The sequence below is a fragment of the Poecilia reticulata genome, chromosome 1 (genome assembly GCF_904066995.2).
Source record: "Poecilia reticulata chromosome 1, P_reticulata-male-v2, whole genome shotgun sequence".
Lineage (NCBI taxonomy): Eukaryota > Metazoa > Chordata > Actinopteri > Cyprinodontiformes > Poeciliidae > Poecilia > Poecilia reticulata.
This window is the reverse complement of record NC_088830.1, coordinates 22068823-22096516: the sequence shown is the minus strand read 5'-3', so window position 1 is coordinate 22096516 and position 27694 is coordinate 22068823. Positions and strand designations below refer to the sequence as shown.

Genomic DNA, 27694 nt, shown 5'->3' with positions numbered 1-27694 from the left:
AACCGATATATCGAACAAGAAGCGGAAGTCCTGTGAAGAGAAAACATTTGTTAGAAGTTAGTTAGCTAGCTAGCTAGCTGGTATCAACTTATTTCACAATAGAAAAGGCAGAAAATCGCTGATTTACTGGAAGATTAATTTGGCTTTGCACTTTGATTAGTTAGTCCTTTTGGACTAACTGCAGTTTGTTTGCAGGAGGACAAAGCAAAAGGCAGGTACCGTTTACTGACCTAACACTGCATGTGCTAATGCTAGGCTAACTGCTAGAGTACAGTATATTTATTTTACTGCATTCTGCTGTTTGTTTTTCTGTCTAAATTAGAATGTTAAACTGTCTCCCAATGTTGAAGAAGTTAACTGTTTAGGTAATACAGCAGTGATGACAAACGTTAGCTAAATCAACCAGCTTACAGTTCGAGCTCTTACCTTGTTTTTCCTATCAGTTCTTTAGATCAATACCTTTGTGTTTATATCTTAGGAGAATATATGCCCTGTCAAACTACTAATGTTATTTTCTTTAGTTAATCAGAAATGTTTTGGGGGGAAGTTCTCATCTAAATAAACCTCGGGGGGTATTTCCAAATTATTAATCGATTCCAAGGCAAAGCATGGCTAACAGGCTTCATTCGTGATTTTCTTTCCCTTTAGAATTGAATCCTTTGTCTTCGTCATATTTGATTATTTCAGTTGTTATTTTTGGCTCTGGTTTGTTCAGCCTTCTTATTTGGAACGAGGAAGAATAATATATCTCCTTCTCACTCATTATTTTTCAGTAACTTAGTTCTAAGAAGCAAGACTGTTGTAAATTTCACGCTTTTTAAAAAATTTGCAGTAGTTGTATATGTTTGTTTTTTTACTCCTGCATCAATTTGTTTATTTGACAAATGCTTTTAGCTGCTGTAATTTTTAAAATGAAATTTCATTTTTAGTTAACTTTATTACGTATGAGGACAAAAAATCCAACATTTTTGCTTATAATTATATGTTTAATGTACTAAATTGAAAATGTATAGGTTTTCTTTAACCTTGTATAGAGCAATGTATAATAGTCTATGTATTGTGTTGTTATAGTTCTGTGTTTTACCCCTGTTATAAATAATAATTGAAATTTGGAGAGAATGGAGGGAACATGTGATGTGTAAAAGATCAGAGATATACCTCAATTTATTCAAATCTACAATGTTTGGATAGACTTTGCATAATCTGTTTGAGGTGTGAGTTAAACACTTACTACCCAGCAAAATTAGCCATGTTACCATTTTAACATAAATTCATCTGTTCTTTACCTACATTTTGTCTTATTCACAAGTAGTGAATTTGTTGTCTGTAATACATTTTACCTCGCCAGTGGAATAAAAAAACAAAACAAACATGCATCCGAACTGTGGATGGCAGGGCCTAAAATGAGGTCAAGTGGGACTGTTGGAATCTGCAAAGAGCTAATTCATGAACTGAAACATGCATCATCCTTCATCTGAAGGATTTAATTTTTGAACCCAAATTGAAATGTACTTATTGACAATATTGCTGGTTAAGGACAGAGAATTGATACAAATGGTCTGAAATTTGATACTTTTTCTATGGACCTAGAGCCATAAATTAATACAGGAACTCCTACGTTTTGCACAGTATTAAATTAGAGAAGGGAATCTAAAGAAATAGATCAATGAGTTTATGAGGCCAACTGAGTTTTCAATAACTAAGTTTGGATCCATGTTATAGTCACTGTTGTTTAAGATATGAAGTAACGCATAGAAAAGATTTGTCTGGTAAATGCTCATTTCTTTAGGAATGGGAATGGTCTTGACTTTAGGGTAAGCAAAATCTTCGAATAAAGATGCAGCCAATAACCAACAATAATATTTGGAAGATCATTAGAAATAAACCTGGTAAACAATCTCTGAATATGAATTATTCAGAATAAAGCTTTTGGGTGAAGGAGCACTCAGGCTGTGTTGGGGAATAAAACGGGGTTTATCAAATCAGTCATTTGAAATTCGTTGTGTTGATCTGCCTGAAATCTGTTTTGCGTCAAAATACTTATACAATGTCCATGTTTTCTTCCTCCATGTCAGCCGGGATGGATCCAGCTCTGGTTAGAGAGCGTGAGCTGTTCCAAAAGAGAGCTCTTTCCACTCCCGCTGTAGAAAAGCGGCCAGCCGCATCAGAATCTGGATCTCACAAGAAGAAGAAACCCAAAGTAGATAAGGAGAGCTCCTCTGGATCCAAAAACAGCTCTGGTAAGTGAAACATCTCATTTAATCAGTGACTCTTTGAATAAAGCATGAAAGGAAGACATTGCTTAGTCTTGAATGTTGTTTTTTTTTTAACATACTATCTCTGTGATGGATGTCTGTGATATTATACACATCCACATTAAGAAAGATTCCCATTCCTGTGTAGGCGATTGACAGATACTAAATGCTCCATTGGGCTGTAAGGTTATATTTTACACTTTAGAAATGCAAGTCCTAGCTTTTCTGTTCTGTCATCTAATACATTTCTGTCAGTGACACATTTGTTGACCAGTGGTGAACAAAAACTCAAGATAAGCTGATTATGGTCACTTTCATTGCAGAACCTTTAGTTGTAATAAAAACATTGCAGTGGGAATACATTGATTGGCACCTCTGGTAAAAAGCCTTAAAATAAGTTTGTGTTTCATTGCAGTAGCTCACATGCTGCTGCAATGAAAAATCCCATGTTAAGCAAAACTGTTTTAAAGAAAATCCTTGGTGGTCCACTTGGCAAGAGGACTGTAATTAGTCAATGACATTCCACAAGTTGGGAACGCACAAGAGGAGGGAGCTTTGATTGTTTCTTCTTTCTGCAATCTGTAGATCATTCATAATTTTCATCCATCTGTTCTGCTGTCTTCTTGCTTATTGTCACATGTTTTTTGTTTTAAAGGATTTGTATGTCAGAACTGGCAAGGTCATGGAAGAAGTTTGATTTTTGTGTTTGATGAACCTCCTCTTTGCTTTCTTGGCCACTTGTCTTGTATATTATGTTGACAGATCTGATAACCACTCATTTTAAGTTTGCTAGTAAAACCCACCAGATTTTTTTGAATGTTTAAATGATGGAATTCACTCTTCCCAGACTCTTTGGAAGAGTAACAAGCTCATGGCATCCCAGATCTTCTACCGTATTTAACAGTCCACATAAACTGGCTTTCCACTTATGCATCCTTTATTTCATTCTCCATCTCAGTCTGAGTCTCATCTGACCACAGGCCCAATTTACATTCCCATTAGGGCTTTTTCCTTGCAACTGTCTCAGACAGTTTCTATGCGGATTCTACATAGCAACAGTGAACTTGGAGAAATATTTATTTCTCCAGTCATCCTTATCTCTGTGTGTGGTGGTAGGACAGAAATTAATCTGTGTCTAGCCTAATGACCTTTAGCCAATATAGGCTTCTGTGTCATGTAATTTATTTTCATATTTATAACAAAATTCTAAATTAAAACAATGGTTGACATACATGTGTTTCAAATAAATTTTAGTGGGATACTAACAGTTGTGCCACCTTAAAAAAAAAAAAATTAAGATATTTTAGTAGGTATAACAATATGAAGTGCTTTGCACAATGGTACAAAACAGTGAGTTGTCAAACAGAACTCCATTAGTTTGTCTTGTCTTGTGTGTTCCTTCTGTCTGATTTCTCCAGCAGTCCTGGCAGCTTTTGAGCCATTTAGACTGAAAAATGTTGCTTAGCAACCACTTAGAACCAGGATGTTGCTTTGGAACACCATATTTTATCAACCAGCACATTTTATCGATAAGGCAATTCAAAGTGCTTCACATGATGAAAACATGAAACAAGGAAAAAAGTGGCATAATAAAGGATGGTCAATGAGGGAAATCATGGTTTCAGCATTTTGCAGTTTTCTGGCAGAGTGTTCCAGATTAGAGGAGAATTAAAAACTCAACAATGCTTCTCCATGTTTAGTTCTGATTCTGCCAATGCATAGTAGACTAAAGTCAGGGGACCTAAGATTGATATGACAACAGGTCTTTTAAAGTATTTTCTTATTAAGCCATTCACTGATTTATAAACTAAAATATTTGAAAGTCTATTCTCTTAAGTTACAGGGAGTCGCTTTAGAACTTGGGTGATGTGCTCTATTTTCTTACTTTTGATGAGGACGTGGGCATTCTGGATCAGCTGCAGCTGTCCGGTGTTTTAGAGACCTGTGAAGAAGACGCTGTTGCAGTAATCAGTTTGGCTGCAAAGCCTGCAGTTCAATTTATGTTTCATCATGACTGAAATACATTGCTTTTCTTTTCTTTTCTTTTTTTTTTTTGGACACCAAGTAATGGCGACACACTTTTCTGTGAAGTGGGACTTTATTAAGAGAAAAATGACTTTGACATTGCATTTCAATAACACGCTCTGACAGACTGTGTTGTAAATGAGCTCTTAATATATGATTTGCAGACAGATTGGCTCAACAAGCTTTGGAAAGCTTACATCAGTTTTTTTGTTTTTTTTTGGTTTTTTACAACAGGAATGGGAGCTTTCCATTGGAAACCTTACAAATTGTATCATTGATCCCTTTTATTTACACACACACAGTTCTGACAAAATAATCCCACACAATTTACATGCCAAGCAACAGTCAGTTTTTAAACAGTGATTTAAAAAGCCCACATCCTTTAGTGAGAGTTAGGCAGTTTGTGGTAAGGCATATGGAATGACACAATAAAGTAAATGACAGATCAGCTACAAAGCTTGTGTTGAGCTAAAGAAGCAGTGCTATTTATATAGGTAATGTATAACATGTGGAAAAAAGCACGCTTGCTTTCCAAAGCTGATATGATGATTAACATCACCATAAGTTTGGCATGCAAACAGATGGACCCTTTGAGTTGGAAAAATGATCCACCAAATAAGCTGTTTATCTTTTTATTACTTTGAAAGAAGTGTTTTGGGCAAAATTCTCAGCTCTCATGCTTTCAATTTCACTGAGACATTCTTAAATTGGGTGGAGAGAAAAAAAAGAACAGAAATCAAGGTCTCATTATTTATTGTTACACTACTCCTCACTGTCCAACAGTTTCAGTCCCCTTTTTCTTTTTTTTTTTTTTTTTTTTTTTTTTTTTCAAAAAATTCCCAAAATTCATCTTTGCTCATCTCTGTTGCCTCTATACCACTTCAGTGTGGGACTCTGGCTCCTTGCAGATATTGGTCATGAGCTTGCTGCAGCTTCCTGGGCCTTCCTCCTGTAGTTGGTGGTGTGTTTTCCCCTTAGTGCAGCACCCACAGTCAAGTAGCTCATAGAGCACAGCCAAGGCAGCCAGGGAGAGGACGGTGAGGATGAAAAGCAGAAGGATGACGAAACAGGCAACATTCCAGCCATCATGGAAAGGGTAGACCTCTTGGACCTGTAAGGAGACTCGGGACAGAGGGATGGCCTCAGGGAGACTACTTGGGTGGATAGTGGTTGTGTTGTTGGCCATGTTTTCTGGTTGGAGACAAAAGCATGAAGAAGATGTATTGTTGTGAAATTATGTGCTTAGTTTTCATTTCTTTAAAAATAAGTAAGAAGGAACTGTTTGGTGATACTGTATTGCAGTGAAAAGTTATGGTTTTACCATATGACTATCATTGAACTTTCAAGAAAATCCCTATGATAGAGATTTCAGCCGTTCGGCTTTGATCAGCTTACCAGAACACAAAAATCTGATATCTTCCCGATCTAGGAATTCACCTGGTTAAACACTGCTTGCTCGTATTGAATTCTCAATATGTTAGAAATTAGCTCAGGATGAGATTCGTCTTACAAGGAAAATGTTGTACTTCACCAATGGCGGGGAGGAGAGAGAGAGAGAGAGAGACTTTCATCACATAACAGGAAGGCTTAATAGTACAGCAAAGATGTTCTGTTTTATTTTCCACCCTCAGCTTGTTATGAAACTAGCAGAATTTGTGAATATTGCCAGTCTTTTGGAAATTCCAAAGTTAAAGTACAGCTTTACATTCTACAAAGACTGCTAAAGTAAAGTTTACTAACTAATATAAGATAATGAAGATTGGCTCAATTGTCAACGCTGTAAATTATTTGGTTTCACAAATAATACTAAAAGGTTGTTTAACAGCAACTTCTCTTTCACACAGTCTCTGCTTATATATAATATAAACTAGAGGTGTGCCGATCGATCGGCCACCGATCATAATCGGCCGATTTCTGTGAAAGTGTATGATCGGTGATCTCTTGTTGCCGATCACACAAACCGATCACCTGCTTCTCATTTCTCAGCCTGCCTGTGCAGCTGGTCTCCTCTTTCCTTCACACTGCGTAAACGCGCAGCAACAAATCCTAAGCGATGTGGAACTATAACGCACTAAGTGACTGGGGAAGTTTGCGTGTTGCGGTGGAAAACACGCATCAACACGACGAATCTAATATGGCATAAAAACAATGCCATACTTGAGGAGTTTGGCTACATCGAGGCTCACTGCAGTAAAAAGACGTATGGAGGATCAGACAGCAAGTAAAGCAGCGCACAGCTACAAACACTCACCCGGATTAACATGACGGTCAGAAAGCTAAACAAATAACCCGCAAAAATATTTAAGTCTCGAGCTGCGATGTAAGACGCTGGTTCTGCTCTTGCTGTTGAACCGCTGCTCTGCGCTACAAGTAGTAATATTTCACAGACGGAGCGCCGCTTCTGCTCCACCTGGTAGTGACTCTCACACCGAACCTCTGTTTAAAGCTGCAGCATCTAACTTAAAAAAAAAATAAATTTTACATACATTTTAAAACTTTCGCTGTCCTAACATGAGACAGATAATCTCTAAAAAAATAATCGATCTCCTCCCTGTTCTGCATAATTACTCTGCTCAGTCAGAAACAGCCACTCAGAACTAGCAGTAATCAGCTAGCCGCCATGCTATCAGGAAGTTTTCATTCAGTAACTCGGGATTGTTTATTGTAATGGAACCTGTATTTGCCTTTGAATGTTAAGTTTTATACTTGAATTTTTTGGCAATGTTGAGAGGTTTTATTTTGGCTCTTTGCATTATTTAGCCTCTTCAGATCCGTCATATGTTTTCAGTCTGTTAAAGATATTATTGATAGCAGTACAATTTGCACAATACCTGTTTTGTTTTGTTTTTTTCTTGGAAAAAGCTATTCAAAAGCTTTTATCTAAATTAAGGTGAATTCAGGGTTCCTTTTTCCACATAATGTAACGGTAGTGATTATGATTAAAAAAAGAATAATTATGTGATCGGTATCGGTGATCGGTATCGGTGATCGGCCCTCGTGGATGATCGGAATCGATATCGGCAGGAAAAAACCTGATCGGCACATCTCTATTATAAACACATTTTCTCATCGGAAAGTATTTGAATCGATCAACATTTTGGTAGCCTTGTGTAAAGCAAGTTATAATGGATATTTGCAAAAATAGTTTGTATAGTTTTTACAATATAGGTATTGTATCTAAGGAACTGCATTGTTAAATTAGGAGATGTTCAGTAGCCATATGGTTAGACAAATTGTCTCTCATCAGTCGTTCTTTTAGCCATCGCCAACCACTTTGAAACACTCTGAGGTGTGCAAGGATTTCTGCCCACACACACGCGCACACACACACACACACACACACACACACACACACACGCACGAGTGCGCAATCATGTTCCTGACACACACAGAGAGAGAGAGAGAGAGAGAGAGAGGTAGCTGACCCAGATTGCTGACAGATAGAAAACACTGAGCAGAGGAACTAAAGTGCTTGTCTCTTTCCCAGTTTTCTTAGATTACATTTCCTGTCCATTTCCTCCTTGAGCTTCCAACTCATTCTGGTGTTACATGTGAAACACCTGCTTTAATGCTACAGAATAATAGTAGAAGGGCCTGTAAATGTATCTTTAGAGCTTCTTGTTATCTGAAATAACTCTTAGCGCCCTCGCTTCAGTTCTCTTAAGGGGTTGCATTTTTGATTCGAAGGCCGTGTTCAATAATTTATTCTGCACCACTTACTTCCACCTCTTAGGATTTTGTGGCCTACATCCAGTCTTTACTTTTCATAAAGATCTGGCCGGCTGATATTGATTTTTAGATGTCTATAATATTAGGAAAAAATACAATGTGGGATAAATATTTAAATAACTTAAGTGTTAGTACTGATCTGCTTTTGCAAGAAAAGATCAAATTAATTGTTTCTGCTTCCATAAGCCACCTTTGTTGTTTTTTTTATAAACTTTCTGGTAGATTTTATAGAACTAGAAGAAGATAAAAGATCACTCTTTGCCAGGGGTGAAAGTAGTTATTATTGGGGGTACTGTGAAAAAAACAATATATATATTGTTATATATGTGTGTGTGTATGTATGTGTATGTGTGCTTTGGAGTTTCTGTGCTGATTTTCTCGCGAAGCGATAAAAGCTGGGTAGCTCTTGAATTGCTACAGAATGGAGCTGTATTTCCTCCTTCAGCCCACTGGCTGCAACGTTGACACATTGAGATACTATGAGACCTAAATTCTGAACATCATGGCATGGAGTGCATCCCAGTTTTTCATGTCTGGCATATAACCATTCGTTTTAGCTTTTAAACTGGTTCTATTGATCCTGTGTCCAGACAGATGAATTATCAGTAGCCTAACATCATGACCTGTTTGTTCTGAAGATCCTGCAGCTTCCACTTCTCTTCCTAACATGGCACCTCCTCACCCTGACTCTCATACTGAGGAGGAACCACAGAGCTCTGTTAGGTTAAAAGCTCATCTTCTGAAGTTGGGATATTTTTCCTCCAACAGGTTCCAAAGGAATCACCTCAAACCAGATGTTGGACTGGATTTTATTTCAATGTCATTTGTGAATGTTAGAACCTCATTTTCAACAGTGGAGCTATAAAGATTGAAAAAGGTTATCATTTTGGGGAAGATCTCATCAACATCAATGTTTCCACTAAATAAGAGCCAAAAAAAATTGTTTGATAACTTTATCAGGATGGGTTAGGAAAAGCCTCTCAGACTCTGAGCCCGATAGCGCCAAACAATTTTTAATATTAGACAATTAATTTAATTTCACATCATTATCGCGGTAGAAGCCATTTGTTTGTTAAACATATTTACCGTGTTTGATGTTTGTTGTGAATGACATATAGTCACAAAGAACGAGGTAATTAGTCCAAGTTTGTCGTTTATTGAAAGTTCAGAAACTACAGCGGCTGTAATGCGCCACATCAAAGGTAAACAAAGGTAAAGCAACCTGAACAGGTGATCAACTCAAAACCACTCCTACTTTTTTACTCTCCTTCTCTCTATGTCATTTAAGCACAGCGGTTGCCATGGCAACCTCCTGCACTCCACAAGCCGACCAGAGATTACGTTAAAAACATAACATTCAGTCCGTTACGATATTAGGTTTTCAGGCTTGATATTTATTTTGCGATCACAGCGGTGGTTGATTAGTTAATCTTAAACTCCTGCTCTGCTCGTTATTTTGGTAATGGAACCGAAACACACAGAATTGCGCAACACCTTGTTGAAACAATAACCACTGAGATTATTGTTGTTGGATCATTAATTTGAACACCTTTTGTTGATTTTTTTTTTTTTTTGTTCTTTAATAAAGTTACGAATGTTTTGGTAAGGAGTGAGAGGAAGGCGTGCTGGTCTCAGCGTCCTGATGGCGTTCAGTTTGTCACCTAATGCCGAGATCGACTCAAAACCTTCCGTGATCGACATATTGCACCTCTGCTCTAGCAAAGCACAAAGAGTTCAGAAACAATATGAAATGGGGAAAAAAGCTATTTATTAAACGATTAAGTCGTGTTTTAGATTGTTCTTGAAAAACTAATCAGTCATGGCTGATTAGTGGGCGAACTCACAGCTGCACAGTGAATCCGTTGATTCTTTACAGCAGACAGCCGCTCCCCTCTCTTGCAGGTACTGCGTACCCCCGCTAAATCTTTTAGGGGTACGCAGTACCCTGCCGTACTCCCTTACTTTCACCCCTGCTCTTTGCACATTGATAGCTATTTATTCACTTTGGAAGTAGAGGTGACATCACACTATGAAAGAGATGTCACTTTAAAACGGTTATTTTAATGGCTTCCTTGGTCTTTGCTTCCAGTTGTAAACGTAGGTGTTTATAACTAATGATGAAAATGACTGACTTTGACTCAGTAAAGACATCTGCTCTGAAGAGTGTTCTAACTACTGCCTAGGGCTCTGGTATGATGGTTCCACCTATTTATTTAGTTTTAGACCATCCAGTCAGCACTTGGTGTTAATGATTACATTAGTTAAAAACTTGAGTTAAAACAAACTCTGGCCATTATGTATGGGAATTTATCTTATCGTTTATCATAAGAAATATTATAAGAATTTTAATTTGTCATAATGATAAAATTCCAATGTTTGAAAATCCTCAAAACTGACTGTATTGTGGCATTTCTCGTTGAATTTTCCGCTGTCAGTTTCATAATGAGGTCAATAAATTAAAGTTACTGTATGCGGTTTAGTGATTTTATTTCATCAATTGATCATCGTTAATATCCTAGACCTAGTTGCACGTTTATTTTTCTGTATTATTGAGATCTGGCATAAGCTTTTGTGTGTGCGCTTTCTTTCAGTTAATGCAATTTTAACTTTATAATCCATGTCATATCAATTTCACTCAGATTCATTGCCATGGCAACAACCTCACAGACTAACCTTAGCTGACCTCCTTCATCCCCCCCGCATGTTTCCAGCTTGATATTTCTGGTTTCCAAACCATCATTAGGGGACACTTTGGCTCCCTGCAGCATCTGCCACCAACCCCCCCTTTGCGAGAGCCCCACCCCAGCCATGGTTAGTAGCTGTTGCAGGACTACGTAATGCTCTCTCAAAATTGGCCGCCACTCAGAAAAAAACCCACACATTCCTGATGGTGTTTTCCTGGCCATCTCTTCGCCGATTTTACCCCCATCACTGGTTTGTCGTAACCGCAGCAGTTTCCTCAGAGCTGTGTGTTCTGACAAACGCAGACATGACGCTCATGAACGCCTGCGCAGACGCAGAAACGGATATTCTGGTGCTTGTTATTCAACCAGAGAAGAGTGCAGACTGGTCCATGTTTATTTAATCCTCTCTGTGCGTGCGTGCGTGCGTGCGTGCGTGCGTGCGTGCGTGCGTGCGTGTGCGTGTGTGTGTGTGTGTGTGTGTGTGTGTGCAAGCAATTTTGGCCTTACTATTGCATCTGACGGCTAAAGGTTTTAAATGTAATTTTTTCATTGCTATTATTTAGAAATGCTGCAGTTTTAAAGAACATTAAGCGAAATAGATTTGATTTGTAAATATGAATTTGCTGCATTTTAACGTTTGTGATTCAGCAGCTTAAAAAACACCTACCACTAGTCCTAAGATTGAAACCAACAACAGTTTTTGTTTTCAGGTCAGGCAGTGGGTTGTTGTGATCGGTTCATGTCAAACATGATTCAGACTACACTTTATCTGGAAAAAAAATATATACCAACTCACCTGCGTGTCTGGCTCAGCCTCTTAAAGATGCTGGATAAAAGATGAGCTCCCTTGTTTTCAGTTCTCCCCCTGTCTCTTGGATCTTCCCCTCGCTCACACTCGCACATCAACCTGCTCTCCTCGGCACACTCATGCACTTTCAGCCTTCGCTCGTGCACCCGCTCTCCTCCTCCGCCACTCCTTGCAGCTCTTCATGCATCTCCTGAACAGATCAGGCTTCTCCCCGTCATTGGCTCTTTCCCTCCGCCCCTGCTCCCACACCATTCGCTAGCAGAGCTGTCAGAAATTCGCTGTTCTGCCCACTGTTCAGTTAACAGCCACAGAGGCTCCTTCCCACACCGTGAGTCATTTATAAATCGGTGTCTGTTTTGAACCGTGATTGGTCAGAGCTCACTTCAGGGAGGTAGTGAAGGGTGTTGTGACTGGACCATAGCAGATATTAGACCCATTTTATTGAAGTTCATGCAGTTCAAACTAGATCTTTTTCTCTCCTGGATCCCTTAGAAAATGATATCCAAATTGTACCCAAAAAATACTCCTACTCATATTTTCAGGCAGAGCCTTGTAAATACATTAAGTTTTTAGTTTGACTGCCAAGACTGCTCAGCCACAGTTATGTTAATATTAATATTTAATCATTAAGTTTGGAAACACACTTATGTTGCATGTGAAAAATAATACATAATAACATTTCCCCCAAATTTCAAAATTTTCTGTTATTTTTCCCAAGCCACCTGGGCCAAATCCACCTCACATTAGCTATTTCTATGAACCTCCTGAAATATTATTTTATAGGTCAAATTAAATTATTTTTTGTTCGGATAGGTCCAAATGACATCAGTGTGAAAAGATGTTAAATATTATAACAATTTTAAGAATTGCTAATCAAATGTAGAGAAAGTTAGAATATTTTACGTTAATGTCACTGTGGACATTCATGACTTTGATGTGACGCAAAATGAAAAATGTGTTTCTAAATTTTGTATTTGTTGCAACACAGTTTCAGAAAGCTGCAACACTTCACCTAAACGTAGCTTTTTTTTATAGCAGAATATCAGACGTTTAACTGAATCAACCCACATTTCATTACATTTTGGAAAAAAGCACTGCATTGATTTTTAAAAATTTTTCACTATAAGAAACATTTCACACATTTCGTGTATTATATCGACTGTGCTTATTATATAATGGTTTCTGTTTTTTTTTTTTTTTTTTTTTTTTACTGTTTTTGTTTTTTTCTGTATTCCACAGAATCTGCAAATGGAAGCATTAACAGCAAAGCAAGCGCTGGGTACAAGTTTGGCTGCCTGGCCAAGATTGTCAACTACATGAAGGTAAGCACGTGTTTAAAAAGAGCATTAGTAGGCTTCGTGTAGATTTGAATGTTTTTGGGTCAAATGTTTTTATGTCATTCCTAATTGCATGAAAAGTGTTGAGATCAGAGTCGGGCTGGCTCAACACTTCCTACACCACCATTCATTTTTTATTATCCAGTCATCTCCATCACAGCTTCATAAAAAAGTCTATTTTTCGGGGGTGATCATATCAGCAGGATGAGTCAGACTTGTCCACTGTGTAACATTTGCTCTCGAGTCTTTCTTTGGGTACATAAACAGCTTGTTTATCATTCTGCGGCTCTGCAGAAAGGCAGCGATCTTCTGTCTGCGCTGTGACTCATCTTTTTTTTTTTTGCTGAACTCGCATATCACTCGACAGATTTCTTTTTAATGCTTGTATTTTTGTGCCATCTGTTGATGCGAGTTTTAAAAGCTGCAAAGCACCCTGACATTTTAGCTGCCAACTTGCAGAAGACATTGCTGAATTGGTCAATGGTTTGCAATGAAGATATTTTAAAAAGTAAAATAAATACTGTGAAATAGTTTTGTGTTAGCAGGTGTTTCTCCTACATGTTGTTTTAACTTTGCCTGATCTTTGTCCTGTTTACAGACGAGGCATCAGAATGGCGACACCCACTTCCTGACCCTTGATGAGATACTGGATGAGACCAAACTTCTTGACATCAGTCTGAAACAGAAACAATGGCTAATGACTGAGGTGTGCTCCTGTCATGTTCAGGGTCAACGCAGCTCTTTGTCACCTCAAGAAGAATTGGTTCTTTCCTCAAACATTCCTCATAAACTTTATCCTACGTTTAAAACTGATTCTTTACATTTACATCATCTGTGTAGAAATCCTAAACCTTTACAAGTCGCTTGCTTCCAATGTTGTATACTTTTATTTTTTAAGGGTATGGATGTTCAGGCCGTCCAAAGTTATCATTTATTAATAGACTTGTGATCCAATACCTTTCCAGTTCATGATTTTTGCAACTTTGTTTTGAATAAATGTTGAGTAAAATGACAACAGCTTTACATGTAAGTACATCTTTGTCCCAAACTTCAGGCCTTGGTCAACAACCCAAAAATTGAGGTTCGTGACGGAACGTATGGGTTTAAGCCCAAATACAACCTGAAGGACAAGAAGGCTTTATTGAGGCTGCTGGACAAACACGACCAGCTGGGGCTGGGGGGAGTGCTGCTGGACGATGTGGAAGAGGGACTCCCTAATTCTGCTAAGGCTATCAAGGTAATTTAAAGTCAATTATATGAGAGAAGATAACAATTGGCATAGCTACTACAAATGGTGACTTCCAAAAGTTTTTACGCCTCTTCCTATTTTGTCACGTTCCAACCATATAAATGCAAATGTTCTGTCAAGGCACAAGGGGTTTGTTAGAAACTGTGTGTGAAATGAAGACCAAGAAACGCACTAAACCAAAAAATGTGTCTAAGGTCAAGAGGCATAAATAGTTCTGCAGGGGGCTAAAAACTCAATTGTCTTCCACAGGCTTTGGGGGATCAGATTGTATTTGTAACAAGACCAGACAAGAAAAAGATCTTGTTCTACAACGACAAGCATTGCCAGTTCGTAGTAGATGAAGGTGAGAATTTTTCTTTATTATTATAAGTTTGCCTCTGAACCAGCAGACTTTGACTTCTCATTTTATTTTTGTTGTTCCTCACTTTGCACTGCAGAATTTCAGAAGCTGTGGAGGAGCGTGCCAGTGGACTCCATAGATGAAGAGAAAATCGAAGAGTACTTGAAAAAACAGGGCATCTCTTCCATGCAAGAGACTGGACCAAAGAAAGTGGTCAGTTTCTTTTCTGTCTTATATTTATTTATTTCAGCAAGTTTGTATAAAACCTTCTTTTAGAGACAAGAAAAAATATATTTGTAGTCACGCTTATTCTGTACTAGAACAACCATCTTGTTTAACTTTGGATTCTGGCTTCCCTGCAGATGCCAGTTCAAAAGAGAAAGAAGCAAAGCGGGCAGAGGAAGAGACAATTCAAAACCCATAACAACCATCTGGCAGGAGTTCTGGAGGACTACACGGATGGTGTGCCGGCAAAGAAGTGAAACCGCTCACTATAATCCGAGGTGGCAGCAAATGAAGCCGCTGGCTGTACAATGCAGACTTTGTTGCGGTTCTGTCAAAAAAAAAAAAAAAAAAAACCTAGCATGTTCCTTTATTTTCATTCCCTCCAGGGATCAATAGACATTACATGGAGCCAATAGCAGCAGTGTTGTGGAATGCTTTTTAGAGTCACTGGTCAAACCTCAAGGACGTTTTTGGGAAGAGTACTGAGATCTGTAAGCACATGAAGGCTGGACAGAAGTGGGCACATCATCCTTACAGATAAAATGTAAATGTGGTTAATATGTGTTAATATTACTCTGATTACTTTTAGTTGAAAGCAAAGACGTGTTTTGAAAGGTGCAATTTGAGTTAAGAGATGTTCTGATGGTAACCATATGTGTGGAAGACCCAGCATGAAAACATCTCCATCTTTTCTTCTTGTGGACTCTCAGAAGACTCCAGTGCTTTTACTTTGCAGAACCATGGTACAGTGGTTCAAAATACAAAATTTGGGGATTTATTTTAATAAATTTAATTGTTTCACAATACAGTTTCAAATCTCTTACAATAATTGGTCAATACTTTAAGTCCATCTCCCAAAATTTGAGGGAATTTTTTATTTTTATTTTAGAAAAGAATAAACTAGCAAACAGGTAAAAGGAAATGATTGATCTACTGTTAGAGTAGAAAATACCAAAAGGGCACCATTCTTGGTGTTTAATAACTATGTACATATGTTACCTTCAAACAAAGCAATTTAATTTAAACAGTTTACTGTTGCATTTTAACTGGTAGTCTGGCTTGCTTTAATTGTTTTCTTCAAATGGTGGTAGTTTGGCAAAATCTTCATCAGGAAGTCGAGTTGGAGGGTCTGCGGCTGTAATGACAATAAAACATTTCAATAAAGAGCATAAACATGGCAAAAACAAAATCCTAAAAATGTAGGATGTCCTGGATAGCTTCACCACTGTTGCATACTTTCTCCAAATGCAGATAATGGCTCATTGTGGTTTCATGGAGGCCCAAACCCTTAGAGATGTCTTTGTAACCCTATCAGACTAACAAATGTCAAACACTTAAATTTTCATAGAGGCAAGATGTGTTGTTCTTGACACATTTTACCCCATTTCATTTTTCTAAATGGGTTCTATTTAAGTGGTTTCTTGATTTGACAGATTAAGCGGTAATCAGGGAGGGGTGGCAACCATAGATAATTCATAATTTATCAATGGATGCAATTATATCTTCACATGGATGCAATTATATCTTCACATGGGAGTAGATTGGTTGGATTGCCTTTTTCCCCTAAATAAAAATGATCATTTATATTCATAGCCAGGTTATCTGTGTCTGGAATTAAAAATGTGATAAAGAAGACAATAAAAAAGGGGGCACTGCACTCTTTGTAGTGTTTATACAAGACTGGCTTATTTCTGCTCTTTATGCAGCAATGCAATTTTGAAAGTGATATTAGCTGGTTAAACAGTTCAGGTATTTGCTTGAGTAGAGCCTTCAGTCAGCAGCTTACCAGGCACTAAGCTTGTCAGCTGTAGTTTTAAACCTGCTCTCTTTAACCCAGCAAGCAGACGATGTTCAGCGCCGGCTGAACATCCGCAGCACCTTGATGTAAAAATCATGGCATCCATGTTTGTTTTCCTTTATCATCTGTAGATCCCACTAAATGTTAAGATAAGAATAACCATTTTTCCAGGAGTAGAATTTAAGAGTCATTGGGGTTAAACAGTGTAAACCTTCCCCCTCCTCTACTTCTGAACATTTGATCCATCATAAAAATTGGTCAGAGTAGCTAAGTACACATACAAAACTTTCAGTCATGCAGGGATGTCTAAAAGTAAGGAAAATAGTTTATGTATACCTAGTGGGTAAAGTGGCAGGGGTATAGAATACCTGCTAGTTTCAATTGAGATGAATCAATAGTCCCAATAGAAAAATGTATTCATTTATTCTACTGTGACACCAAAATAAAAATGATAATCCTACACCTGGAATATTTCTCTGTAACCTGGACGTGCAAAACCATATGTATCCATACCTGTGGTCTCTCTGTTTGAACTCTCCTCATACATCCAGAGCCATATATGACTGTGTTCTCAGGTATGACCTCACAGGTGTTGACCTGACAGAAGGCTCCAATGATACATCCACTGGTGAGAATCACATTCCTGCCAACGTCAGCTAGATGGCAAGACACAAGAAAAAGAAAATATGGTGAGTAATTCTATTAGATTTTGGTTCTAATAGCTGAATTTGGTAGAGTCCACCTTTAGATTCAATGACGTTGTTGTCACCAATTTTCAAGGCTTGAGATACTGTTTAATAACAGTTGAGGCAAATCTGGTTTGGAATTATGAAAGCGCAACATTTGCAATTATTTATACACAATAACAGGCACAGGATTGTCAAAAAAGGATACCACAGCCGACTTCAAACACGTTGTTTGTACCAATGGTCATGGTCTTTGGCTCCACTTCAGAGTCCGGGGTGATGTTTTCTGGATAGCTGAGATTTATACAAATGTGTAACATTTTTACCCTTAAGATTTGTTGTAAAGCTCTATCCATATTCAAATTTGATAAATACTTGTAAGATGAGTCTAATCCTCACCTGTTGATGATCAGAGCTTGTTCTTCAATTAGGTTGCCTTCTCCAATCACAATGGGTCCTGCCTCTGCTATAATCCGAGCTTTTGGATGGACCACTGTTCTAGGGCCTGAAACAAACAGTTACAGTAAAGACAAGTTACAATCCATTTGCAAAATCTCTTGGCTTATGTGTTTGCTACTTTTTTTTTCAAAAGCAGATCATCTTACCAATAGTAACATCTCCTCTGATCTCGCTTTCAACACAGACTACAGCCCCAGCTGCTATTTTAACACTGCGAAAACAGCAGAAGTAACCGCTTAACAATGCTAGCTTAGGGTGCTAATTAGATACTTTTCTCGACACGTTAGAAAAAGCGGTAAAACTACTTCCCTGCCACCAGTTCTCAATTATTTCTAAACAAATAGCAGTTAACCTAATGATTGGACATAAACCTATGCTTACATTACCTTTTCTGTGCGTTTAATTTGTCTGCCATGGCAAGAGCTGCTCTGATGGGAGGCTGCGTTGATTCACTCGGGTATCGATTGGAAATCCTTTTCTCCACCCTCTGAATGTGCGCATGCGTCTGTCAATGTAATAGCTCCTGCTCCACTGTAAACACATACCAAACAGCACTATACTAACATTACACTACTACTGCTGAAGTGTAAAAAAACAAACAAACAAACAAACAAAAAACATTCAGGCATTTTTATGGAGGTACACTTTTAAAACGTATACTAATTTAACTGTCTTAAGAAGCAGTTACCATAGCAACCAACTCTAATGACTGCTTACAGGAAATAATTTGATCAATATGATGGAGACCTACACTTAAAAAAGGATAACCAAATCACAATTCAATAAAGTAGTTAATGTGCCAAAAACGGCACAAAAATAAGTGTTTTAGAAAATGGTATACAGTGTGACAATTGATCTGTTTATTATTATTATTATTATTTCACCATATTAGCATTACACATTTTTGCCCTGTTAATTTTAATTATTATTTCCACTGCATTTTTTTTAATACAGCTCCTATTTATTTATCCTTCTTGTAGGCATTTGAAAGAAAATGGAGCGTCAAAAAAACAACCATATCTGGCACATTGTACACATTACTATGTCTCTATTTTTGGTGTGATTGTTGGCACATTCATTGTTTTATTTGAACATTCATTTATTTAATTTATGTATAACACCTGCTGCCTGATTGCAAAATTGATGTGACAATTTTCTGAACAGCGGAACTATTTTTGTCCCTCCACGCTTCCTCTATAATATAACAACAAGGAAGTGTAGGAAGTTGAATACATGGCAAAAAAGAAACCAGGAGAAAACCCAAAACGCATATCTTCACACACATATTCAGCTGCGAGAGAGAAGCCGGGAAAGCGAAAAGAAATGAAGCAACCCAAACAAGCTAATATCCTTTTCCTCGCTGTCATTGTTGTCGTTATTGCCGTTTGCGTAGGACCACTAATGGCTGAAATCTCTGCGCGTAAGTAAATGAATGTTGGCAAATAAAATCAGATACACTTCTTTGTGGCTTGATTAGCAACATAGCTATTTGGCTAATGTTAAGTAAAACTTTTCGCAACCCTTTCTAACTATTTACAACAGTTTTAAGAAATCGTTAACGAGTCACCCCTCAAAGAGTGAATCACCAACCTATGTACTTGAAGAAGGTTGAAACTATTATCTGTCACTAAAGGGGAGCATAATCCAAAGAGTTTGTTGTTACCTCCTTTGGCTTGAGAGAAGAAAACCTCTAAGTAGTAGTCAATTAAGCATATCCTGGATAAGCGTTAGGAGATACTCTAAAACTGTACAGCAAAAATATGAAATATTTATTCTGGATATAGTCTCATCGACACTTTAAAAGAATCCAAAGACGGTTTATTGCCACCTATTAGGATTTCAGAGAAATACATTTCTGAACACTACATAGAGTCTGGATTAGCATAAGTTCTTTCACTGAATCTGTCTCCAAAAATCCACAGTAAAATAATGAAATATTTATTTTGGGTATAACACAAGTATGTGAAAGCAATAGCAATGTCATAAATACTTACTTGACTGTTTTATTTATTTTTTTATCCGCCTGCAAGGCCACTCCTAGTGCTCTTTTACCGTAAGCCACCATGTATGTGCGAAGCTAATGTTTAAGAGGTCGAACGGCTTGACCGTATTTCTGAGTTTTGGTTTGGAAATTGAGCCGCAAATATTTGAACTTCCCTCTTAGGGCTATTTATGGATTAACTCAGCATGTGACCAGTGAACTCAGCAGCCATATACACTGCAGACCTCTCACATGCTTTTGTCCTCCGCACCTTTTTGCTAACTAGCATTTCTGCTACCAAACTGGTTGGGAATAGCCCTCTTTCTCTTTAATCTGTACAACCGCATATTTAGGACATTTGTTGATCATATCCTGAAAACCCGAGCTTGCGTGCGCGTTTATTTCAGAACAAATCATTGTAAATGTTTCTGATTATCTAAGTGGTTTTTATAGTAGCTGTGCATTGATTTTTTTTTGTTTGTTTTGTTTTCTATGAAGAACCGAACATAATATGCTAGAACGCTTTAGTTTATTATGTAGAAGCCGATTGTTAATGGATGTCATCTGACCTATTTTCTTCTCTCCAGCTGACTTCGGTCACTCTAAACACGTTGGTTTGAAGATGGATGAGGCTCTTTTGACAGTCAGCAACGAGCTGGAGACGGAGGTCCTGGTGTCCTGGAGGTCAGAGCGCTGCTACCAGGTAAGCTCCAACCTACCAGTTTATGCAGCTCTTCTTGACTGTCCTGCATCAGAAAACAATCAAAAAAAAAAAAAAAACCAAACAAACATCTGATGCGTTTATTGATGTATTTCCATATGTGCTGCTAGTGTTTGTACCAGCATCTGGGGGTGGTGCCAGCAGGGAGCAGCCCTGGCCAGCCCGGTTCTGCTGACTTTTCTGTGAGCACACAGCATGAAATAACTCTGCAGCTCAACAGCACTCCTGATGCCCAGGAGCTCTGCAAGTAGGTCTATTAAACACATTGTAGTTCTTTGTGTATGAGAAATGGTTAATTTACTGCCTAATCATCATATGCTTGGTGACAGAACTTCCATATCAACTATTGAATTCAATTGCATGTTGACTTTGACACTTGAGCAATTAAAAAAAGAATTACGAGTTATAAATATGCATCAACTGGCTATCTATGTTGTCTTGAAAAGTCTTATAATGTCACAGCCACTGTAGACAACTGTCTACAGTATTTTATTTGGCTTTATTTTGGCATTCATTTCATTAATGCCTTTCTTGCTCAGCTTGTTAGTTTAGCTGGACAGTCATGTTTTGATAGGTTTGCAGTAAGGTCCATCCTCTCCTTTTTCAGAGGATGGATTGAGCGCTGAATGCAAATGCACCCCACACTTTACAGTTTTTTATTTATAAAAATGTAAAAAAAAAAAAGCCATTTATCTCTCTCCATTAGACCTACAGTTATGCACTAGTTCATGCTTGTCTACCGCAAATCAAATTCCAATAAAATACAAAGTAATTTGTAGTTTTGACACGATTAAATAAAAACGTTCTAGCAGTATGACTTTTTTTTTTTTTTCTTTTTGCTTGGCATAGTATATACAAAAGCAAGGATAAGTGACAGTCTTTATTAAATAATTTAATAACCAGTTAAATTTACTGTGTTTGTTGTTTTAATTCTCAGAGTTCAATTCCACTTCGGGGAGCATGGGAACTACTCTCTGTGGATGAAAAACCTCAACACCGTCTCGCTCACTAACTGCTCCCTAGTGACCAATTCAGAGCCTGTAAACAGTAATATGCGTGAGTGTCACACACATGAATGCTTGATTACACTGGGGTCATATAGATGAAGGTTAAATATTTCGAGCCCTGGAATGAGGCTTGTACAAATAACATTTCTTTACACTAATGTCCCGCTTTTTCCATGCAGCGATCTTGGTTGCTTTTTTTGTCTTTGTGGGACTGGCCTTGATATTTGCCGTCGGATGTAGAGTATTAAGGTGGGGCTGATTTATAATTTTTGTCTTTTTTATTAAATCATTTCCTAATAAGATGTAGTTTTAAGTCTTGTGTGTGTGTTTTCATGTGTAATATCTGCAGTGTTGTTGGATAAAAATGTATGTAAATCTCTCAAGCACCAGTCTTTTATGAAGTGCTGTGTTTGAAAGCGGTTCCCCGTAAGCACACTGTGATTCTTGTCTAGACTTGGTGTCGTAAGGGGTTTCGTCCTCAGAATCAGTGGGACCATGGAGACAGAGAGGCTCATTAATTCTGTGAGTGTTTCTCCCTGCAGGTTTTTTTTTTTTTTCTAAAGTTCCTTTGTGATTTAAGCACCTGATTTTGGTAGAATGCAATAAAGTTCACATGTGAACTTACTCCAACCATCCAGGAACTGGGGTCTCCTCGGACAGACGGGTTAGTTACTGACAACATCCTCCCTTCCCCGGCCAACGCCAACAGAAGGCTTCGATCGCTCGACACGTTCAGAGGGTAAGACCCGCCCCTGCATTTCAGTCCAGCTCTGCTGACGCAGCATTAAGTGATTTACAACTTTAGCCTGACTTGTCATCTTTATTTCATGTGATTCTCACAACAAATGAGATATTGAAACAATCACATATTATTTTACTTCCACACTAGCAAACATACTCAGTTTCTTGGTGCTACATTATCATAAAAAAAGATACGGCTTAGTTACTTGTTTTTGATTTAAAAAGACAGAGTTTGTGGTCAAACTTTCTGGTATTTAGTCCCTTTCAAAAGTATTCCTTCCCCATAAACTTTTTCACTAATTACCTCAACATGCTCTGATAGGATCATTTTAATTAGGTGGGTTGAAGCAGAGATTTAACACAGGTCTTGAAGGGCTAAACTTTTCAAATCTAACCATTTTGTTTAAATCTGGTTATATGTTTGGAGTCATTCTGTTACCAAAATGTGACCTTCTGACTCTGCCTTAGTTGTTTTGGTGCCTACATTTCCAGTTTTTCAGCATTATGATGATGTTCATCTGTAAATAATGCTTCCCTTACCCAGACTGATTTGATGGGTTTTATTTGCACTGGGTTTTATTTAGGTTTGTCAGATAGAATACAAATGTGCACAAGATATTCAAGATTTTTATTTAAAAAAATATTAAGCCCTGATGCATCCCTTTTTATTTGCTTCACAATGATGCACAATGTTCTGTTGGTCTGTTACACAAATTCACAATAATATACATAATAATATTTGTGGTTTTAATCTGACAATATTTGAACAAACTCAGGGGGATGTGAATAGTTGCAAGGACACTGACGTGCAAGGCACTCTTTATGAAAAGTTTTTCCATCTTTTCAAATTTCTGTAGGATCTCTTTGGTTATTATGGTGTTTGTGAACTATGGAGGAGGACGATACTGGTTCTTCAGACATTCAAGCTGGAATGGTGAGCCTAACCTTTTAGCTTTCTTCCTTTTTTTAGTGCTTTTATCTGTTGTCATCTTGCCTTTTGTTGTCGTTCATTTTGTTGATTTTTTTATTGTCCTTCGCTTCATAGGTCTTACAATTGCTGATCTTGTTTTTCCTTGGTAAGACAAGTTAATTATTTTATATGAATTTCCCCACTGTGGAACAATAAAGGATATTTCCATGCTATTATTTTACCTACAATTATTTTATACGTACACGGGAAGGGAATAAGAGTGCAAGAGTTTTCAGCCCCCAACGTTTGTCTTTCTTATGGTAGTCCTAATGGTCCCTTCCAGTTATGTTTCATCTTCTCTCCCTTCACTGCATGTCTCCGACCTCCACCAGGTTTGTGTTCATCATGGGCACATCCATCGCTCTCTCCATCAACTCATTGCTGCGCGGGGGAGCGAGTCGTACCTCTCTGCTCAAGAAAGTCTTATGGAGGAGCTCTCAGCTGTTTCTCATTGGTGTCTTCATCATTAACCCAAACTACTGCCTTGGACCGTGTAAGAATAAATGTCTCCAGTGGATGTTGTTTGTCATTTATTATTGATTATTTTTTGCTGAATTCAGTCCTAAAGTGTATAAAATTGGCTTTTATAGCTTACATTTGTTGTAGTCTTTCATCTTGTGTCTTTGCCTTAAGTTTTTCATTTACTCCATAGTATCGTTGGACAACTTGAGGATCCCGGGTGTGCTGCAGCGCCTCGCCTGGTCGTACTTGGTTGTTGCTAGTTTGGACTTACTGGTGGCAAGAGGACATCTAGACATACTCACAACAGTCAGCCAAAAGCTTTGCTTTGCTATCATTATTTAATATTTCTTAATATTTCTTTTAAAGAAATCTTTAGAAAATCTTTAATTTGTTCCAACTGCTAATGAGAATTGTCTGTTTTCCAGGATGCTTGGTGGTCTCCTGGTCTTGATATAATACTTTACTGGCCAGCCTGGCTTTGTGTGCTTCTTATGGAAATTGTTTGGCTGTGCCTCACTTTCCTTCTTCCTGTACCAGACTGCCCAACGTGAGTCAACTAGTGCTTTTCTGCAGCAACAATAAATTGTTGGGAAGACATTTTCCCTAAGTGAGAAATGTATACCTCCTCAGGACCACTGGATGCTTTTACTGCATTAAGTCCAGTTTCATTTGTAAACTTCAACAAATATTTTCTTTTGTACATAATTTTTAGATAAGACTGAAGCAGTCAATCCTGCTCCTCTGTCTGCCCTATCAGTAACATGAATTTATCCCTTCCTGTTGGTACAGAGGATACCTGGGTCCAGGTGGGATCGGGGATATGGGCCTCCATGTGAACTGCACAGGCGGAGCAGCTGGTTACATTGACCGCAGGCTATTGGGAGAACAGCATATTTACCAAAGTCCCTCATCAAAGGTTTGTGCAATGTTTATTTTGTGCTAATTTTATTATTAGAGATGCACCAAGAAATTTCTACTTGATCAGCCCAGACCGGCAAGTCAGCAGTGTTAAAATAAACCTTTCAAATGAGTGAACACACCATACCTAAGCCCTACTTCCTTATGGCAGCAACAGCGCTAAGAAGACTAAAAGTTACCTATTCTCAGTATCACTAAGGTGTACTAAAAGACAAGAAACTGTATTTCCTATGATGGGTACAAGCCCTCATAACCTCAAACCCCCATTTTCATAGATATGTGAGTCTAGACAATGAATGGATTGATGGAAGAATGTATTTTATATGACATGGTAAGATATCTGCAGTTAAGTCAAGGCTTCTCAGGAAATTGATTGGAAATTGATGACAACATTGTGATCGGTGCAGCTCTAATTATAAAGACTTTCTTCCTAAGAGGCCCTCCCACAGTTACACAAATATTACTGAAAAGTAAGCTGAATCAGTTTTAGAATATTTACATGAACACCTCTTTGTTTTCATTGTAATATTCAGGTGATTTATGCAACTAAGATGCCTTTTGATCCAGAAGGTGTTTTGGGAAGCATTAACTCTGTCCTTATGGCTTTTCTTGGATTACAGGTTAGTATTTATTTAATACTTTGTAAAAAAAAGAAAAAAAAAGTAAATAAATATATAGGATAGTAATATCCAGTAAGTGGTTATAACATGCATATACTTTTTTGTGCTCAGGCTGGAAAGATACTTTTGCACTACAGAGATGTTCCTACAAGTGTTATTTCAAGATTTCTCATCTGGGGTCTCTTACTGGTGAGATAATTACCTATTAACTTTGTACAAACATGAAATAAAACCAGACTAGTAGATCTGAGAACTCACGGGCCGATTATGTTTTCAAAGACACCATATGCACACATACATTCATTTAGGAATAAAAGAGTCACATCTGAGGAAAAGAGAAAAACTTAAAAAGCTACTAAGCTTGAAGAAAAGTAGAAAAAAAAATTCTTTGTAATGTGAAAGCACCAAGAATGCCCCTTATTTTTCCTCACACAGCATTTACAAATAGTTTTTTGTTTGTTTGAAAAGATAATGGGCAGTCAAGTCTGTGGTGTATTTTGTAAAATTGAGGTTAAATTTAAATTTGATGTTTGCTCTTACAACACACCATAGGCCGTATTAAAACCCCTAAAACTTATAGTAGGTGTACTTTCTTTTAACAACGGTCGTCTTCAATATACTAGTTTAGCATCTCAGCATGAGTTCATCAGGCTAGGTGATTTAAAAACAGTTTCAATATTTACATTTCTGAAATTACTAATTGTACTGAAAAGTATGTTTCCTGTTGGTTATTTTTCCTCCCCTCTGGATAATTGACTGTTCTTCATTCCACAGGGAACCATATCAGCAGTTCTGACCGAGTGCTCCACAGACAGAGGTTTCATTCCTGTCAACAAGAACTTGTGGTAAGGTTTGCTCCTAAGTATTGTAATATGGGAAAGTGTAGTCCAAGTGTGGTTACCTTTTTGTGTTAGTTGAACAAATGCTTAAGAACGTTTTCCCAAACAATTGTTTTTAATTTTAAAATGTAAATACTTAACATTTTCTGACAATCATGTTTTTTTTTTTCTAATTAATTTTTCACCTAAGAAAACTTGTACATTTTGTTCTGTAAACACATCAAACATCCTATCTTAAGAATAAAAATATTAGATTGTGTATGTCAGTAGACTTGTAGGCATGCAACCAATGGAGATATTTATTTGTAGGAGAAATGCTCCTTTATTTTGAGTTCTTTTCCAACCCAGGAGCTTTACTTCAGGTTGTATCTGTTCAATTAGTATTAATCATGTTATTGAGGTAATCTGATTGACAGTGTTATACTGTCAGCCTGCCAAGACACTCGCTTCAGATTGTACCCATATTCATTGATGTGCAGTTTCCCATTTTACTTTTAACTAACTTGAGAACACCTAATCTCAACATCTTTAATAATTATCTTGTGTCTCTTTGTATCACCTCTAGGTCACTGTCCTATGTGACAACATTGGCTTGTTTTGCCTTTGTGTTGCTTGTGCTGGTCTACTACACAATTGATGTTAAGAAATGGTGGTCTGGGGCACCTTTCTACTACCCTGGTGAGCATTTCTGTTAAAAATACAGAACTGAATGGCTAGACTGTATTTATATAATTTGTCATGATCAAGATAAGCCCCTGTACCTGTTTGATGGATTGGGAGCCATTGTGACTGTTCCTTCACTCCAACTCGTTTTCCTAATTTCAGGTATGAACTCCATTCTGGTGTATGTGGGGCATGAAGTGTTTGAGGACTACTTTCCCTTCCGCTGGCGCATGGCCAACAGCCAGTCACACGCTGAGCACCTCATCCAGAATGTTCTCGCCACATCTTTGTGGGTTGTTATCTCTTACATCCTCTACAGAAAGAGGATTTTCTGGAAAATCTAAAGGACCGCTTACTAAATCGGCAGCAGTGCACAAGCAATGCAAATATTTTATTTTATTTTTTTTTTACATCTGAATTGCTGGTGATAACATTTAAAACCATGTGGGAACAGGTATTAATTTACTTTATAAGTGCAATAATAATTACTTTTTTCTAAACTGGTTTGATTTTGTCTTACAAAGCAGACATCACCATTGCTTTTCTCATCTTGCATCTTTTGTTAATGATCATTAGACTGCAGGGCCAAAAATGTGGAGCGCAAATTACTTTTTTTTTTCACATTTTTGGTTAATATTTCCAAGTATATATTTGTTCTCTTTAAATCTGGTTTTCGGTCTCTGAAAACCGAAAAGCAGATTAATGGTTTAGATTAACTGATCTAAACCAGTAATAGGTTTAGATCAGTTAATCAGTTTTTTTAGCTCAAAATTGTAATGTGTTACCCCATTTGTTTTTTAGGGGGGGAAAAAACATCTGGGAAGTGAATTTAGGATGCCAGCAGACTTTAATTGATTTCACTACTTGTCATCAAATATTTGCAAAATCCTGTCATTGACTTGTGCTAACATGTTTTAAAACAACAATGCTGTTTATTTCCACAAACATCAGATAGACTCATAGAAATGTTTGAGCACATTTACAAGAAATTAAATGTAAATCATGCTGATTATCCAAATGCTGTCAGATTTTGAGATAATTGTTCATCTTGTACTTTTTGAATTGATTTTGTCAAACTTTTATACATGGAATTTTTTTTTATATTGTTCATAATTTGAAATGTATTTAATAAAGATAATTAAGAATTGTTGTTTTGATTTTAAATATACTTTACCTG

The 27694-nt window shown here is 37.5% G+C and overlaps 4 protein-coding genes across 5 annotated transcripts; 2 read left to right on the top strand and 2 right to left on the bottom strand.

The window, feature by feature from the left end:
* On the top strand, positions 1–15456 carry gtf2e2 (general transcription factor IIE, polypeptide 2, beta). Of its 2 annotated transcripts, none has more exons than XM_008416907.3 (8): positions 1–215; positions 2076–2240; positions 12741–12823; positions 13437–13544; positions 13893–14075; positions 14337–14430; positions 14525–14640; positions 14790–15456. In XM_008416907.3, the coding sequence occupies exons 2-8, from the start codon at positions 2081–2083 to the stop codon at positions 14907–14909; spliced, it is 864 nt and encodes a 287-aa protein (XP_008415129.1). In that variant the 5' UTR covers positions 1–215; positions 2076–2080; the 3' UTR covers positions 14910–15456. The 2 variants fall into 2 exon arrangements, with proteins under 2 accessions (XP_008415129.1, XP_008415120.1); XM_008416898.3 differs by having other exon boundaries at positions 2–211.
* smim18 (small integral membrane protein 18) lies at positions 4335–11706 on the bottom strand. The gene is made up of 2 exons (XM_008416884.2): positions 11490–11706; positions 4335–5471 (listed from the first exon to the last, which is right to left on the bottom strand). Exon 2 carries the CDS (start codon positions 5464–5466, stop codon positions 5152–5154), a length of 315 nt encoding a protein of 104 aa, XP_008415106.1. The 5' UTR covers positions 5467–5471; positions 11490–11706; the 3' UTR covers positions 4335–5151.
* LOC103469288 (dynactin subunit 6) lies at positions 14986–20260 on the bottom strand. Its single transcript, XM_008416870.2, has 8 exons — positions 20146–20260; positions 17982–18126; positions 17742–17806; positions 17536–17641; positions 17345–17430; positions 17193–17240; positions 16964–17106; positions 14986–15787 (listed from the first exon to the last, which is right to left on the bottom strand). Exons 2-8 carry the CDS (start codon positions 18008–18010, stop codon positions 15695–15697), a joined length of 570 nt encoding a protein of 189 aa, XP_008415092.1. The 5' UTR covers positions 18011–18126; positions 20146–20260; the 3' UTR covers positions 14986–15694.
* Positions 18796–27667, top strand: hgsnat (heparan-alpha-glucosaminide N-acetyltransferase). Its single transcript, XM_008416851.3, has 18 exons — positions 18796–19015; positions 20164–20279; positions 20408–20544; positions 21235–21353; positions 21484–21553; positions 21757–21826; positions 21943–22043; positions 22903–22979; positions 23091–23121; positions 23348–23508; positions 23668–23783; positions 23903–24024; positions 24267–24393; positions 24929–25015; positions 25127–25204; positions 25790–25860; positions 26420–26532; positions 26680–27667. The coding sequence occupies exons 1-18, from the start codon at positions 18829–18831 to the stop codon at positions 26859–26861; spliced, it is 1965 nt and encodes a 654-aa protein (XP_008415073.2). The 5' UTR covers positions 18796–18828; the 3' UTR covers positions 26862–27667.
* The last annotated feature ends 27 nt before the right edge of the window (positions 27668–27694 follow it).

What these genes read in the sequence shown, in the direction of transcription:
- smim18 (XM_008416884.2), bottom strand. Translation starts at nt 5,466, where the DNA reads ATGGCCAACAACACAACCACTATCCACCCAAGTAGTCTCCCTGAGGCC.
- LOC103469288 (XM_008416870.2), bottom strand. Translation starts at nt 18,010, where the DNA reads ATGGCAGACAAATTAAACGCACAGAAAAG. An exon ending in CAAGCTCTGATCATCAACAG is followed by an intron (nt 17,431 to 17,535) that starts GTGAGGATTAGA and finishes TATAAATCTCAG; the next exon opens with CTATCCAGAAAACATCACCC. An exon ending in CAACGTCATTGAATCTAAAG is followed by an intron (nt 17,107 to 17,192) that starts GTGGACTCTACC and finishes CTTGCCATCTAG; the next exon opens with CTGACGTTGGCAGGAATGTG.
- gtf2e2 (XM_008416907.3), top strand. Translation starts at nt 2,081, where the DNA reads ATGGATCCAGCTCTGGTTAGAGAGCGTGAGCTGTTCCAAAAGAGAGCT. An exon ending in AACAATGGCTAATGACTGAG is followed by an intron (nt 13,545 to 13,892) that starts GTGTGCTCCTGT and finishes CCCAAACTTCAG; the next exon opens with GCCTTGGTCAACAACCCAAA. An exon ending in CCAGTTCGTAGTAGATGAAG is followed by an intron (nt 14,431 to 14,524) that starts GTGAGAATTTTT and finishes TTTGCACTGCAG; the next exon opens with AATTTCAGAAGCTGTGGAGG.
- hgsnat (XM_008416851.3), top strand. Translation starts at nt 18,829, where the DNA reads ATGGCAAAAAAGAAACCAGGAGAAAACCCAAAACGCATATCTTCACAC. An exon ending in CCTGTACCAGACTGCCCAAC is followed by an intron (nt 24,025 to 24,266) that starts GTGAGTCAACTA and finishes CTGTTGGTACAG; the next exon opens with AGGATACCTGGGTCCAGGTG. An exon ending in ACCAAAGTCCCTCATCAAAG is followed by an intron (nt 24,394 to 24,928) that starts GTTTGTGCAATG and finishes TGTAATATTCAG; the next exon opens with GTGATTTATGCAACTAAGAT.